Source organism: Leucopleurus acutus, assembly GCF_964270905.1.
Source record: "Leucopleurus acutus genome assembly, chromosome: 10".
Lineage (NCBI taxonomy): Eukaryota > Metazoa > Chordata > Mammalia > Artiodactyla > Delphinidae > Leucopleurus > Leucopleurus acutus.
Genome location: NC_139153.1, coordinates 69,223,553 through 69,240,443, shown reverse-complemented (window position 1 = coordinate 69,240,443; position 16,891 = coordinate 69,223,553). Strand labels below are relative to the sequence as shown.

Here is a 16,891-nt window from a genome sequence, read left to right as displayed (position 1 = left end):
CCTGTTGTTTTCAAAGCTTTAGTCTGGTCTTGGAAATCAGATGAGTATAAGTCAAAACCTGGTAACACCTTTCTGGCAGCTTGCTTGTACTGCTGTGATGTGTTATATTAAAATGGCCCATTACAGTTCTCTGTTTGTAGGCATAAATAATTCTTTCTCGTTAAACATTGCGCCTCCAGGGTGCCAGAGAAAGGAACAATTTCACCCACTGCAATTGTTGATATGTGTCCTTTATTCAAAGTAATTGTTAGGTCACTGAATGCTTTGTTATTATTCTAGATTCTGGAAGTTTTGTCTGTAACCTGGACAATTTTTTAAGGGTTAAAAATGCAGAAGTACCTCATTCTTTTTAGGTTAAATTTTAGATGAGAATTGTTGTCTTGGGAAAAAAAGTTGTCTTGGCTTTAAAATAAAAAAAACCTATAAACAGAATTTGCTCCTTCTCATAGTATTCATATCATCATGTAATCCTTTATATTCAGTGGCACTATTTTATTTTGTATATAAAATCTTACATTGAAAGCTTAAATTTAATTTCATGAGCAAAATGCAATCTTATTTAATTTCATGAGCAAAATGCACATTGACTCTGGTTTATTTGTTTACCAACAGTTTTTAAAAGGATTTATATGATATTTGTGCAAAACCATAATTTTCCTTATCATAATTATATGTATGTATATACAAATATATATCTCTATGTGTTTTAAACATTATGCGTGTATTTGCCTGTATATACACACCTAATAGTTATCTCAGTTGGGTAAAACAAAATAATAGAAACAAAGTATTATACTTAAATATATGCTATATAGCAGTTTTAGGACCTGAGCTTATGAAATTAATGAATGACAGAGTGATGTAAGTTTTTGAATTATTATTTTAGTTGCATCATTCTTCTCTTAAATCGCTAAGTGACGAGAATACCCGGTACTTTATAAGGAACGCTTCCTTTCATTTGATCCTTACAAACGTTGTATTAGGGAGTGGATGTAAATATCAGCCCCATTTTACAGAGAAGGAAATGGAGCCATCAGAACATTAAAATTACCTTCCCAGGATCCCAGCAGTAGCATGGTGTAAAGCTGGGGCCCAGCTCAGTTTCCTGCTCTTTGCTCCTCTACCCTTCCTCAGTTGAAGGCCACTGTGAACCCTGAAGGGAAGCTGTGAACAGAGACCCCAGGAGAGGCCTGTGCTGGAAGGCTGGCCTTTGTTTCTGTGTGTGTTCTAGTCTTGCTTAGGCTGTTTCTGTGCATCAGTTTTCTCATCTCTAAAATGGGATCTGGTTAGTCTTTTTCCAGTCTTGTTCAGGACAGTGTAAACAATAATGGAGTTTTAATTTAATGAGAATTTTGAGCCTGGGGGTAAAAATCTATTTACAGTGTAGTTCTTACCTTATATGTTTTTAGAAGGGAGAAGTGGCTCTTTTCTTTTCCTTTACATCAAAAACGATAAACAAGCTTGAAGAGGAAAGTAAATAGGTGGATGAGGCATCCTCCATCATTGAAACACAGGGAAGCATCTCTTCAATTATTCTTAATAAACTTTGTTGGGCTGGGTGGAGGACTCAGGATTTGTTTCTCTTCCTTTATATTGCCTCCTAGCTTTGCAATTTCTTCTCTTCTCATTGAGTTGTTTTTTTTTCATGTACTTATTGGGGTATGATAATAGATAGGCTGATTTCTTTAAGAGATGCAGTGTTATCAGTGTTTGACTGCTAAGATCAAATTAAACCATAAATTAGGACATAACATTTCCTAAAGACATTTTATGTTTTAATCAGTGCTGAGATGAGAAAGATAAATAACTACTAAAGTAGAAATAAAGTGAAGAAAATGAACCAGTGTTATTACTTAGTATTATGCAAGAAAAAAAATTATTTGTTAAGTATATGTAATTAAATACTAGTTAGTTAGTTACCAAATAAAGGTAAGAACTTTAGCTCATTAATGTGATTTCTTGTGTCTTGTGTGACCTGGACTCAGAACTTTGCCGGTGGCACCCACAGCGCTGCTACTGTTATCTAACCAATGCTCTTCCTTTCCTGCCAGTATCATAATACTTCCGGGCATGTATTATTTTTCACAATATTTCATTTGCAGGTACTTCACAAGGACAGGAGGCAACACTTTGATCTCCACTACAACCCTGCCCACCTCTTCTTGAGACCATTTCTTCTCGTTGCTTGAGTTTCACTGCCTCTTGTCCCTTCTCGTCTCTGATCCAATCCATGCCTGCCCTCAAAGAGCTCTCTCAGCACGACCCTTGTGACACCTTCTCTCTTTCGTCTCAGAACTTTCACCACCACTCTTTCTCATCCAGGTCCCTTTTTGGGTTTTGTCTTCTGGCATTTATGCCCATATCCAACATTTACAGTTCCCAGCTAACTCAGAGGAAACCACAGCGAGGTTACCTGGTGCCTCCTCTGGGAAAGATCTGTGCACTAGTGTTGAACCCTTTTCAGCTTTGGGTCCCTCTGCCTTTGACCCTGTGGGCCATGCTGACTTCTTGAAAGAATTTCTGTAACTGACACGACATGCCAAAAGGACTACAGCCCTCCCATGTCAGATGTTCCTTTTTACCGTCTCTCACCCTTTACCTGTCCTCATGGACAGGTCTCTCTGGGGTGTGGATGCTAACTAGCCCTCAGCATCTAATGCTGAGCTCCCTCCTGTCACGTGTCAAATGAGCATGAGCCTTAGAACTGGCCGTGTCTTTTGAGACTGTAGTGTCCACGCCTCTCATTTTTAGGTGAGGTATATATGGCGCTCAGGGAGACTGGGTTTTGTTTGAGGACGCGTAGCAAGTGTGGAGCAAACTGAGGACTAGCATCCTGGTCCATCCTGTAGCATTTACACTACACGTTCCTTCCATTTGGCCACCATTGGGCAGAACTTGCAGGCTGTGCGGGTTTGGAAGACTTACACTGGCTGCTTTTTAGAGACTTTAATAGATCACCAGCAGCTCCAGTAGATGATCCCTTGTATGGTCCCACACCAGCTTTGTGCTATTACTGATCTTATCAAAATCACGAAGAACAAAAAGCAGGGGGTCAGACTAGATAGAAATGCTACATTTCTGAAATTAGAAACAACAAAATTAAAAAGACAAAATTAAAAGGTAAATGGCAAAGTGGAAAAATTACAAAATTTGTATCAGGAAAAAAGGTTAGAATCTTTGCTATTTGATTCTTAAAAGAAACAGACGAGCACCCCAGAAGAAAAGTGGGGATAGGACATGTGACATTAAGAATAGATGATTCACGGGGGCTTCCCTGGTGGCGCAGTGGTTGAGAGTCCGCCTGCCGATGCAGAGGACATGGGTTCGTGACCCGGTCCGGGAGGATCCCACATGCCGCGGAGCGGCTGGGCCCGTGAGCCATGGCCGCTGAGCCTGCATGTCCGGAGCCTGTGCTCCGCAACGGGAGAGGCCACAATGGTGAGAGGCCCGCATACCGCAAAAAAAAAAAAAAAAAAAAAAAGAATAGATGATTCACAAAAGAAGGCAAATAAATAAATGACCATGTGAAAAAAAAAAGATCAACCTCATTGTGAAGCAAAGAGAAATCCTTTGTGCTTATTAAATGGGAAAATATTTTGAATTATGTTCATGGTCGTGTTGATGAGGGGACATAAAACATTCTCTCATACATGTTGGTTCTGGAAGGATTAATTAGTTACAGCAAGAATGATACATACATACTATGGAATTGTACAACCATTAAAACTGTTTTAGGAGAATTTTATATGACACGAAAATGCTCACAAGTTGACTTGTACCTAGTTAAATGGAAAGAAAGGTACTAAAATAACAGTATTCTAATTTTTAAAATGATGTATGTGTATATGGATTTTTTAAAAAGCTATAAGGAAATACACCAAATGTTAAAAGTGTTTATCATCAAATAGGATTATGAATGATTATTCTTTTTTTTAAATTTTTTTTATGTTCTATAATCAACGTGTACTATTTTTAAAATTAGAAAAAAAGAAATTAAACAGTTTTTATAAGAGGGATTGGGACTTCACCTTCAGATCACATGTTCTTTGCAGATCTGCTGGTTCTTGTCTGACCTTTTAAAAAGCTGTCTCCTGCTCCTCGATTTGCAAAAGCATGTCTCTATAGTAAAGTAAAGGCCACGTGGCACAGAGAACATAGCCCCAGCCTCGGGGCCAGAACGAATCACTGTGCTGTGTGTGCATGTCCTCGTGGCCTGAAGAAGCCACTGCCCCACCCCCGCCCCGGGGGGCTTCTTCATTTACAGAGTGAAGGTGTTGGCTCCTAGTATCTATAAGGCCCTGTTCAGCTCTGAGATTGGATCATTCTCATTTTTCCCCAAGCTCTTCAGTACTCTCCTTTCCTTCTTAGGCCCCCTTATATCATCTAACTGATCTAGGTTGAGAGGCCAGACCCACTTTATGATGTGAGTTTGGGAAGTTTTGTTGTCTTTGGTAAAAGAAACGAACAAACAAACCCTCCAAAGATACTTTCTAAAACCTTCAGGGAGTTGATTTTTCTTAGCAGGTATATTATTCTCTATTACAACTATTCCATACTTGTGCATACATTTTTAGGCTCTAGAACAAGGGTCAGCAAACATTTTGCTAAAGGACCAAAAAGTAACTGTTTTAGGCTTTATGGGCCACACAGTCTCTGTGACATGTTCTCCTCCTTTTTTTCCTTTAAACAACTCTTTTAAAAGATGTGAAATTCATTCTTAGCTCACAGGCCGTAAGCAGGCCATAATCTGCTGACCTCTGTTCATAACTTTAGAGGAACAAGGAATTATTTTGTCATACCCAGTGATACTTGTAAACTTGTTTTTCTTTTCTCATATTTCTAAGACAGCTCTTCAGACTATAAATAAAGTAATCCTTCAAGATGACACAAGAGAATTTATATAATGGATAACCAAAAGCACATTATTTTGTCCAGTTCATCAAACGTCTGTGTAACCAAAAGCTCTAAGATGGAATCTGCATTATAGCGCTGTTTTAAGTTGTTCTTTATAGCATGTTCTTTATATTATTCCTGAAAATACCTTAAAATCCTAGACTTGGGTGAAGATTTTAAGAAAACTGATCCTCATGTTTTTAGCAGGGCTATGTCCAGTGCTTTAAACTCTCCCTTTTAAACATAGTGGTCAGGAGCACAGATTTTATAGTCAAACAGATCTGGGTTTGGTCCCACCTTGGTCATTTATCAACTATGTGGCCTTTTCAAGTTAGTTAGCTCTGCTAAGCCTTGGTCGTCTCATCTCTAAAAGGAGGACAGTAGTAGCTTGTGTCTCCTCACAGGGCAGCTGCAAGTGTCAAAGGAGAGCAGACTTACAACACAGTCTGGGCAATGCTCTTGGCACACAGGAGGCACTCAGTTGATACAGGATTATTATTATCCCTTTTAGTTTTAAAAGACTCTTCAGTGTTCTTCTGGAACTAATTATCTTTTTAAAAATATTTTATTTTTATTTACTTGGTTGTGCTGGGTCTTAGTTGCGTCAGGCAGGCTCCTTAGTTGCGGCATGCATGTGGAATCTAGTTCCCCGACCAGGGATCAAATCCTGGGAACCCTGCATTGAGAGCGTGGAGTCTTAACCACTGCGCTACCAGGGCAGTTCCTATAATCCTAAATAGTAGTCAGTTTCAGGAAGTGTTTCCATAACTAACCCACATCTCATCTACTCTAGAACTTAAACCCAGTCTGCTGAACCTGTAGTCCATTTCTTTTTATTTAATCTTCATTAGACATTAAAAAAAACTAGTAATGACCCCCTGAAGAATGAAAGTAGAATATTTTCTCATTAATTCTAGTTCTGTTAACCTTTTTCATAAGTCTGATTTCTCTGTATGCTAGTTATTATTATGTTTCAACTTTCCCCTTCCTGGGCTTTTCTGTAGTTGAAGAGCAAAGAGCTGGACACAGTATCCTAACCAAGGACTTCATCATCATTTCATTCCTCCATTCAGTAAATATTTACAGAGTACCTACCATGTACTAAACACTGTGCCTGGAGCTAGACATACAGCTTCAACAAGACTAAGTCCTTGCCCTTGTTGAGCTTAGGCTCTCACAGGAGAGGTAGACAAATGAGATGTGAAAAATAAACATGACACTTTTTAGTGTAGTGTTTGAAGGAATTGGAAAGGGGTGATGAGCTAGCAGGTGACTGAGTTTGGGGAACGGACACTTGGGCAGGAAGATCAGGGAAGTCCTCCGTGAGCAAGTCAGTTGAGCTGAGACTTGACTTATCACAGTTGGCCATGCAGAGAGCTAAGAGAAGAGTGCTCTAGGCTAATGAACAGCAGTGGTGAAGGCTGTGAAGTGGGAACTATCTTTGGGTGTTTGAGGAACTGAAAAAAGGCAGTGTAAGTCTGAAATCTGGTGGTGGATAGTGTGCAGGGTGTTGGGAGAAGGTATGGCTAGCAATGAGGCAGAGAGGTAGGCAGGAGCCAGGAACTACTGGGCCTCGGTGACATGGAATTTATGCTAAGAATGATGGGAAGCCATTGGAGGGTTTAAGTCAGGGAATAAAATAACTTGGTTTATAATTTTGAAAGACCACTCTAGCTACTGTGAGAATGGGCTATGGGGGGACAGGAATGAGGCAGGCAAGGAGAAGCAGACAGAGAAAACTGCAAAGGAGCTGCAGTGAGGCAGAAAGAAAACAAGGAGAGGGTTTTCATGGAAGCCTAAAGAAGACAGTCTTTCAATATGGGCTGAGGGGAGATGAGAGTGGGCAGTAGACGCTACGCGAGACAGATAAGAACAGAAAAGTCATTAATGGCAAGGTGGACCTTATTGGTGACCTTGCTGAGAGTCAATTCGTTGGAGCAGTGGGAGAAGGGAATGGAGGGTGAGGTAATAGGTATGGCAATAAATGTAGAAGATGAAAGGAGTGTCACCGGGAAGGGAGGCAGAGAAATGGCAAAGAGGCCAGAGGGCTCAAGGTCAAGGGAGGATGATATTAAGGTATGCTTGTATGCACGTTGGAATGACTCCACAGGAAGGGAGGATTTGATAATGCAGGAGAGTGGATCGTTAAAGGACCGTGTCCCTGATATGAGAGAGGGGCTTGGCCCTGGGACTCAAGTGGAAATTTGGCTTTAGGTAGGAACGAGGTTACTTCTTCCATTGCGGCAGAGTATGTAGATTGACTGAGATGAAAATGCAAGTATTACCTTCATGTTCACAATCCTTGCATTTCATTGGATCTTTGTGGTATATTATGGCCCTCTAGTTCTTTTTGTGCTGTTGTGCTGATTTATTTGTGCAATATATTTTTTTCTCCCCCTCCAGGCCATGTATCTCACATACGGATCTGTTTACATGTCTGCTCTCCCACTAAACTGGCATCTCTTCAACAAGAGTGGTTATCTCTGTATCTCCAGACACAGCTCAGTGTTTGGCAAGAACTGAGTTGAAGGGATGACAGCTGCATCAGTACAACGGACTCATGTAATAGCTACACAAACATGCAGTAGGAAGAAAAGTAATTTGAGAGCATGTAAAATTAGATGTTTGCATTACTTAGAAGAATTAATATGGTTTCTCTTACCTAAGTTGAATAGTTACTGATTACCAGAGCTGAGGAGTAGCTAAGGGTGAAAAAAAGGACCACCTCACTACCACATAGAGGAAGGTGGGATTTTTTTTTGAAAATTCTCTTAAGAATGTGTTTTTTTAAAAAAAGTTACTTTGTTCAAGTATAGTGATTTACAATGTTGTGTTAATTTCTGCTGTACTGTGAAGTGATTCAGTTATATGTATATATATATACATACACACACATACATACGTATATATATACATTCTCTTTCATATTCTTTTCCATTATGGTTTATCATAGGATATTGAATATAGTTACCTGTGCTATATAGTAGGACCTTGTTGTTTATCCATCCTATATATAATAGTTTGCATCTGCTAAACCCAAACTCCCACCCTGTCCCTCCCCAGTCCCTCCTCCCCCTTGGCAATTCACTCTCTATGTGAGTCTGTTTCATACCTAAGTTCATTTGTGTCATATTTTAGATTCCACATATAAGTGATATCATATGGTATTTGTCTTTCTCTTTCTGACTTACTTCACTCAGTATGATAATCTCTGGGTCCATCCGTGTTGCTGCAAATGGCATTATTTCATTCTTTTTTATGGCTGAGTAGTATTCCATTGTATATATGTAGCACATCAAGAAAGTGGTGTTCTAAAAGCCCCTTTGAGTAGGGATGAGTTAATGTCTGGCATGCTGTGGTGGAAAACATAGTTCTAGGTTCAGGAGAAAGTGATACCCAAACCTATATGAGATAAAGCAAATCCCAGAATGGTGAGCTTGCTTGTGGGGATCTCAGTAGCAGGGGAAGTCTTGTGTTTAGAACAAGAGTAGACGTGCAAGAGATATGACCTAAGCAGATTTGTGCTGAAATGAGTGAGAACACCTTTATAGAAAATTTCAGTTTAGCATATGTAGCTCTTTCCCAAGGGCTTTTTACTCAGACTGGGGAAAAAGACACAACAAAACAAAACCGTTAACTTTCCCCTTCAACGCTATACAGCACATCCTAAATGAAACATGACTTTCTGAGTTACAAGCTGCTGCCCCTGGCAAAGAGGCTGGTTGTAAGTGCATAATCTCAATGTGTGCCCTGAAATTAATGTTCTGTGGGCGCTCCAGGTTTGTGTGACATACTGTAAGTTATATCCAACCCAACTGTTCTTCTAACTGCCTACATTAAGTATCATGAAATGAGTTCCCCTGAAAGGAACCATCTGAATAAAGCAGCTTTTATGCCTTTATAACTCCTTACTGCATGACCCCAGGTCACCACTGTTGGTATTAGGAGCTTTCTCTCCCACTTTTCACTCTTCTTGCCTTTAATGGACGGACAGAATCCACATCAGGCTCTCTCTCAGCTTCCAGGTGCTGGCAAATGGTACTGCCATTCCCGTTGTGGGGGAAGGAGGCAGGCACTGGCCTCTCTCTCCATCATGCGTCTTCTCTTCCCAGGATGTCAACTGGAGAAAGGTCACAGTCAGAGCTGCCCACCCCACCGAGTTTGTTTTCTCCAGATTCATTAAAATGCTGCTTTCATCTTTCCCTTGGATTTTTACTTTTCAAAACACTTTCTGTTGTGCGGCCTCATTTTATTTTATATTGAGATGACAACCTAACATCTCACCAAGTATCAACTGGGAATACAATTCTGCCCTCGCTGTGCTGTGCCATCTTGCCAAGTTCTGTTTTTGTTACTCAGCTTTCATTCAGAAAGGAATTAATTTGAGTTATATGATGCCACGGTTGTCTCCTTAAAGAAGGCTAGATGCTTGCACATCTTGGGAAAGTATCTGTGAATTACTTGAATCTTCCAGACTAGGTGCCATTCCTCTTCTCTCTCCTTTCCCTCTCACATCATCATAGGGTCCCCTCATGTTAGAATTAAATCTTCCTATTTTGCCTGTCCCTTCTCAGTGGGATTTTACTGAAGGGGCCCTTGCTTTCTGTCTTTATTTCCTTTTACCTGAGAGAAGCTGATGCAAGGGAAAAGGCATTTTTGAGTCTAAACATAAGGCTACTGCCGTAAGAGAAGAGAATTTTTATACTGCAGAAGATGCCCAGGTGTTAGTTTACTTCCCCAGGAGGATTTTGAACAGGCTTGGATTCAGAAATGAAAATTCTTGTCCCAGGGTGTGTTGATCGAGCAGTAATGGCAGGATCAGTGGCCCCATCACACAGATGTGGTTCAGAAAGGGTGTTTCCTTTTACAGCAGTGATTCAGCTCTCGACTTGGCTTTTAAAATGGTGGAAAATTTTGAAGAAATGAGATTTTTTTCTCTAAAGATTTTAATAGGTGCTGACAGAGAGGAGCCAGCAGCACCAGGATGGTGAGCAGTTCCTGACAGAGCTGACCAGCCTCTTCCAGAAGTGCCAGTTGTCGGGCAGCGTGTTTATCACCCTGAAGAAGTATGGTGGTCGAACTAAACCCATTCCAAGGGAGGGTTCTGTGGAGGGCTTTGAGCCCTCAGACAACAAGTGTCTGTTAAGAGCTACCGATGGGAAAAAGAAGATCAGCACTGTGGTGAGCTCCAAAGAAGTGAATGAGTTTCAGATGGCTTATTCAAGCCTATTGAGAGCTAACATGGATGGGCTGGAGAAGAGGGACAAAAAGAGCCAGAGTAAGAAGAGCAAAGCAGTGCAGTGAAGGGCACCAGATCTCCCGCTTTCACCAGCTAACCACTGACTTGCTATTTTTCCTTTGGTTTTTACTTTTGGCCACAAAGCTGGGTTTCTGATTCCCCTACAATAACTGTTTTCATGTGAGATTAGGGTCAATTTTGGATGGAAGAAGGGCTGTAGTGTTTACAGGGTAGTTACAAGAAGCCAGTTTATTTTAGATCTGGCTAAGTGGTCTGTGTTGTGTGGTTGTATGTTTCTGGGTAACAGTTTACAGTCTCTGTAGCCATCTGTGAAGAGCACTGTATCATTAAACCTGTATTTGTCAGCACTGACCATCCTTTATTCCTTTTCCCACCCCATAAAAAGTTTCTGGCAATAGCTCCTCATTCTGGAATGATGTGATTATGAATAGGCTTTAGGCCCTGTCTTATGGGTTACTGGAATTGAAACCTGACAATTTTATAAAAAGTTGTGTTATTTCATGGGTATTTTTCCCAACTTGCTGTATAATTTTACCATCATAGTTCCTTTAGCAAATTTTAATGAGTTCTCATAGCCAAATGAGAGTTTGCTTAATCAAACTAAGGACAAGCCTATTACAAAATCATCAAGAATAAAGATTCCAAGTTAGAAAAAAAAAAAGATTTTAATAACTTTGCCATTGGACTGTCAGCATAATCACTGCCTCACATTTGTCATGTAACCAATTTATGTTTTTACCAACATGAAGGACAATATTTGTTTTATGTTTTCTCCTTTCTGTCTTTCCATTTTTTCCCATTACACTGTGAATTATCAGATAAACTTAAATAGGAAGGTTGATACTAGGTTAACCAGAGTTTGGGTAACCCTGCTTGTGTGAGAAGCTGGGGGTGGAGTGGGGTGGGGACTGAATGGGTTGTGTGTCTGAACTATGATCATGTTGATGTGTTCCACATTGGTCCCCTGCCGGCTTCTAATTACCTTTCATCGTATATTTGGAAACTATCTTATAGCCAGAACAAAGCCCAGGGAAATCTCTACTATTGTAGTTTTGGTCATGTTCTTGTAGTTTCCATCTGAAAACAACACAGTTTAGAGAGAACTTTTTGAACTTTTTGAGAACTCCTGAGACTCTTATTTTGTCTTTGCCTGCAGCCAAGATAATTGAAGCATTGTTGGTCTGTTTCAGGGGCACATCTTCAGGTAGCATGTGATACTATTTGGGATGTTCTGATAGAACAAAGGGAACACAACTTGTAGCGCTTCCTGCAGTGATAATTCTGGTTCTATGTGTGATGAAAATGAAATGGAATTTTAGCACACAAGACATACCAAGGCAACTTAGTCATTAACAGTATCAGCCTCTCTTGTAATTTCCAAAGTCTCCTCTGATTTTTAGTGTGTCGATTGTTCATTCCCTTCTTTAAGGAAATCAAGAGTCCTCAGCCTTTCCCTACAGTGGCTGAAGCTGAAATAGATTCACACAGAGTTTGAAGGTGAGTGAAATAGGTCAGAGCCCATCCAGAAGCTCAGGGCCCACATTTCTTCCCTCCTTTATTCTTCTGCTTTGTCTGCTTGTACACATTGCCTCTCAGTGAAGAGACACCAGAGATGGTCCTCGAAGCAGAGAATGGGAATAAGCAGAGTCAGATTCAGTCATGCAGAAAGGGTTGTAAATGAATGATGAGATTGGGCGCCATCCTCACTGCCAGCTGTGTAATTCTGTTAAAAAAATGGGAGACAGGATAGAGATAGTCAAATCATGCTAATAAGTCTATTTATCAAGCATCCACATGCCCAGAGATGCCTAAAAGACCAGAAAATGGAGGTGTCAGATGAAATATGTGGGTAAATTAATATGATTTTCAAATCAATAAACACAAAATATTTTAAAGATGGTCAGGCTCATGAAAGCACAGTACTCACAAATCTATAACCTTCCTCTGCACACGTCCCCTCCCCTCTCTCACACATATACACATACACAAACAGAGACTGGTAGTAAACTTTTTGAACTTCTGACCCCTACCTAGTAGAAGGCATTCGCGGGAACAGAGAGGAAACAACATATTGACCACATGGTTACTTCCTCTTAAGCACTTGCACATACTTCCCTCTCATTTAATCCCACACAGCATTCCTGTGCAGCAGGGATATTCTCATTTTTACAGATGAAGAAATTGAAACTCAGAGAGGTCACACTGTTAAAAAAAAAAAAAAGTTGTGGGACTAGATTTCAAAACCATGTCATTTTGACTCCAAAGACCTTGAGTGGATTCTCTTTCCACTAAACCATGCTTCCTTGCCAGAAAATTACTGACATCTTTACCCATGTATTTGTAGCATTTTTGCTGGGTTTGAGTCACGTTGATGATTTTTTATTTTTTAATAAATTTATTTATTTATTTTTGGCTGTGTTGGGTCTTCGTTGCTGCACGCGGGCTTTCTCTAGTTACGGTGAGCGGGATCTACTCTTCGTTGCGGTGTGTGGGCTTCTCATTGTGGTGGCTTCTCTTGTTGCAGAGCACAGGCTCTAGGCGCACGGGCTTCGGTAGTTGTGGCTCATGAGCTCTAGAGCGCAGGCTTAGTAGTTGTGGCTCATGGGCTTAGTTGCTCTGCGGCATGTGGGATCTTCCCGGACCAGGGCTCGAACCCGTGTCCCCTGCATTGGTAGGCAGATTCTTAACCACTGCGCCACCAGGGAAGCCCCAAGTTAATGATTCTTAAATGACTCTGGGATAAGAGGACCTCCTGTCGAGGCTTTACAAAAAACCTAACATCCCCAGTTAGTATTGCTTTCGTCCTCACTTTCTTAACTATAATCAGCATTGATTCTTTCGTGTTCCCTGATAGTATTAAGTTATGATAACATTAAGGTGACAGAAAATAAAATTGGCAAATCTGGATACTGCTTAGTAGATCAGTAAAATGTGAGAATTGGCAACAGTTAAAGTAGGTCTTATCTAAAAAGTATGGACATAAATACAAAGCATAGGATTTAAAGCCATTTCAGGTAAAAATAACTTTGTTTGCTAAACAAGCTTTTTTAGGTGTAAAGGAAAATACAGTCTTGCTTCTGAGCATCTTATTATAAGCATGATTCTGCCCCTGGCATGACTATTCAATTTGATTCAGAACTTACATCTAGCACATAGTAGGTACTAGGTAAAGGTTATGTTATGGACTGAATGTTTGTGTCTTCCTAAAATTCGTATGTTGAAGCCATACCCCCCAATGTGATGGTATTTGGAAGTGGGACCTTTGGAGGTAATTAGGTTTAGATGAGGTCATGAGGGTGGAATTAGTGTCCTTATAAGAAAAAGAAGAGAGATCAACACCCTCCACTCCTCACCCTGAAACTTGAGGACACAGTGAGAAGGCTGCCCTCTGCAAGGCAGGAAGAGGGCTCTCAACAGGAACCAAATTGGCTAGTGCTTTGATCTTGGACTTCCCGGCTCCCAGAACTGTGAGAAGTAAATATTTTGTTTAAGCCACCCACTCTGTGGTATTTTGTTATGGCAGCTGAGGTAAGATAGGCTAGTTGAAATGAATCTCAGTCTCTAATGAAGAGACCTTGCAGTGACTTTATTTTGCTTCTGTTCCTTTTACTTCTGAATTGCTGTATTCTCCTCTGATTTTGACTGTCATCCCCAGTGATTAGAGAAAGAAAGCACGCATTAATATTTCTCTTTTCCTTCCTCCAACTTCTGCCTCAGTGCAGTTCATGCCATCTCAGGAGCTCTTCCATTTTAGGAAAGACATCTGTCTTTGCCACGTATCCCCAGTCCTCAGCCCTTATTACTCGTCTTCAGAACCCTCCCATCCCAGGGGTCATTTCACCTAAGCCTGGATGTCATTGGCAGGACCCTTCATAGTGGTGTTGCTGCCCACCCCTCCCTGTGCATATTTTAAAAATCAGTTAACCAAAGTTTCCATTTAGAAGCTCCAAGGGAAAATTAGGTAGAGGAATAACATTTTCTTATGATTATTTGCCATATTGGCATTGAGGCAGAGAAATCTGTTAGAAAAACTGTTTGCTCTTTTCCCATGTGTCCATATTGAATAATGTAGAGCTGGATATGCTGTCTCTATTCTGAAGCTGTCATGTGCTGTAATAACTGGTTTGACACTTATTATCTTTTTTAATGCAAAGAGGAAATTGTCAGAGTTTGCAACAGTAAAGTAGATCCTTTTTATTATTTTCACTTGAAAGTGTTTTTTTACTCTCTTTGTCTTGATAAAACAAGTTTATGTGGTAAAAGACAATGGCATGACATGAAATGCCAGAATTTGGACAGTATCAGAGCAGAGCAGGAGTCAAATGAATCATTAATTGGTATTTTTTAGAACCAGTGTTTATAACCAAAGCTGTCAACTTAAATCACAGCCTAACCTTACAGGATCTTAGTGCTTTATCAGAATAATTATTCATCAGTGACTTTCATATTTCTTCCTGGAGTGGTGAAAAGCATCCTTTCCATGCTGGTTCATAAGCACATATCACACACCCTGGCTTCATTCAGGTCTGCATTCGTTCATCGTAGGAGGAAAGATGTACACTGAATTATGCTTTTAATTTTATATCCCTGGGAAGAATTCATGATCAGTTTATTCTGGCCTTTATGCTGTGCTGCCTTGAAAACAATTCTAAAGTGCCTAATGGCTAAGCTTAAAAGCTACTTTCATTTACTTTCAGTGAACCTTTGATATTCAACAGTTATATTAAACAGAGTGAAAAACACAATGGCAATCCCAAATGCATTTTCTCCAGCCTGTCAAATGAACATTCAGGAAATCAAATGGACATTTCCAAACTTGTTTGCCAGTTTACATTCTTTGAAGAGTTAGAGAGAAGGGCTCTTGGAGGTCACTGCCATAGAATGGTCTGGGGAAATGACCACTGAATGTGAGCAATTGCATTTCCAGGCCTGGCTCTGCCACTGCCACTGCCTCTCCTAGGGACCTGCAGAGAGTCTCTCTGTACTTTTAGAACTCAGTTTTCTCTTTTACTAATTTCAGTGATTGAGCTAGATCCTATCTCAGGTCTCTTCCCTGCCCTAACCATCTGTGATTCAAAGGGGGAAGTAATGGCAGCAGCTTTTGGCCAAGAAGCAGCAGGGACCCAGGAGATCATGGCCATGCTAGTCTTCTGAGAGCCAAATAGTGGCCCCTATATAGAATAACTTCATTCTGAGCAACCAGCAAATATTAAATGCCTCCTTAGAAGATGCTGCGCTTGGTGCTGGGGGCAGGACAAAGAAGTGAAATCATAGTCAATTTGACAGATAAGTGAGAGCTAAGGGCACAGAAAAGAAATTGATGAGTCAAGGCAGCAAATGTTATGTCAGGTGAGTGCTTTGTGTAGTAAATGTTGAGAGCAGGAATGGAGGTACTAAGGGAGGCCCTCACAGACTCAGCTGCAGAGCAGAAGTGTGCCATGTGCAGGCAGTGGTAGAGGCAGGTCTGTGGGAAACAGAATCACAGACTTGTGTGCAAGGATTGGGAGGGCAATAGGGAGCTAGGCTGAAGTTTCTTTCTTTTAGGTGTAGCCATTACTAGGAGATTTTTCTGAGAATAAAAGTATTATTATTGTAGAAAGTTTGGAAACCAGAAAAACATATTAAGAAAGTAAAAATCACCTATAACCTCCCAATCCATAGATCACTACTTTGATCTGTTTCTTTTTAGTCATGTGTATTCTTTTTAAAAATAAACTTCAGGTCAAATTATATATGTTTTACATCCTGTTTTCATTTAATGTTGTATTGTGTTTCCCCACATGATTAAATATTCCTTGAAAACATTTTTCAGGGCTGTATGTTATTTCATTATACAGGTGTTCCATAATTTGAAGCACATGTAGATTGTTTTTACTTTGATATTGTAAATACTACTATGGTGAACATTCATATAAATTTTTGCTTAATCTTATATATAAATTACCTGATTATTTGAGATTTCAAAGAATTATATTTCAACTTTCATAGACTTTTATGTGGCAGTTGAGGAGTTTGAACTTTAAATTATAGACATTAGATACCACCTAAATTTTTTTTATCATGATGTTGACTAAAAATTTTACTCTAGAAAAATGTAATTGTATCTTAGAAAAAGACTGGAGGATGCCTCTACCCTGGGACAGGTAGGAGTATCATGAAAGAAGACTGTAAGAACCAATGCTGATATCTATTGATTCATTCATTCATTTATATGAACCGGGAGCTTTGCCAGACCCTCGGAATGAGGATGGCTTGGATTAGTTGAAGTCACTGTCAGCTCTCTCTGGAACTATACTGCAGTGGTCTCCTAACTAGTTTCCCCATTTACACTCTTGTTCCACTTTATTTTCCCACCCAGAAGCTACAGGGTTCTTTGCAAGACCATAAATCAGATCATGTGCATAACCCTGTAGGGTTCCCATTATACACAGGGTAAAATCCAGCATCTTAATATGGCAGCTGTACTGCCCATTTATTATCTCCAGCCTTACTGGTGTGTTTTTTGCATTTTCTAAAATGTGCTGAGCTCTTTCCTACCCGACGGTTTTCCCACATGTTGCCTTTCTTCCCAGTGTGCTCTTCCCCTCAGTCTTCCCCTGGCTACCTTAGACTTACCCTTTAGTCTCAGCTCAGTTTTCACTGACTGAGAGAATCCTTTCTGACAACCACTACCCCTTGTCTTAACTAAGTCATCCATAGAACCCAGGTCTTTTTCTTTAAAGCACTTGTCACAGTTTG

At 40.2% G+C, this 16,891-nt stretch overlaps 2 protein-coding genes across 2 annotated transcripts in view; both read left to right on the top strand.

Annotated features, from left to right (window-relative positions):
• The window catches only part of BTBD9 (BTB domain containing 9), a 412,377-nt gene that overhangs the window by 127,643 nt on the left and 267,843 nt on the right, over positions 1-16,891 (top strand). The gene's annotated exons all lie outside the window — the stretch shown is intronic.
• Positions 6,727-10,367, top strand: LOC309966987 (signal recognition particle 14 kDa protein-like; the record flags this gene model as incomplete). The annotated part of the gene is made up of 2 exons (XM_082847431.1): positions 6,727-6,969; positions 9,847-10,367. 2 exons carry the CDS (start codon positions 6,727-6,729, stop codon positions 10,195-10,197), a joined length of 594 nt encoding a protein of 197 aa, XP_082703557.1. The 3' UTR covers positions 10,198-10,367.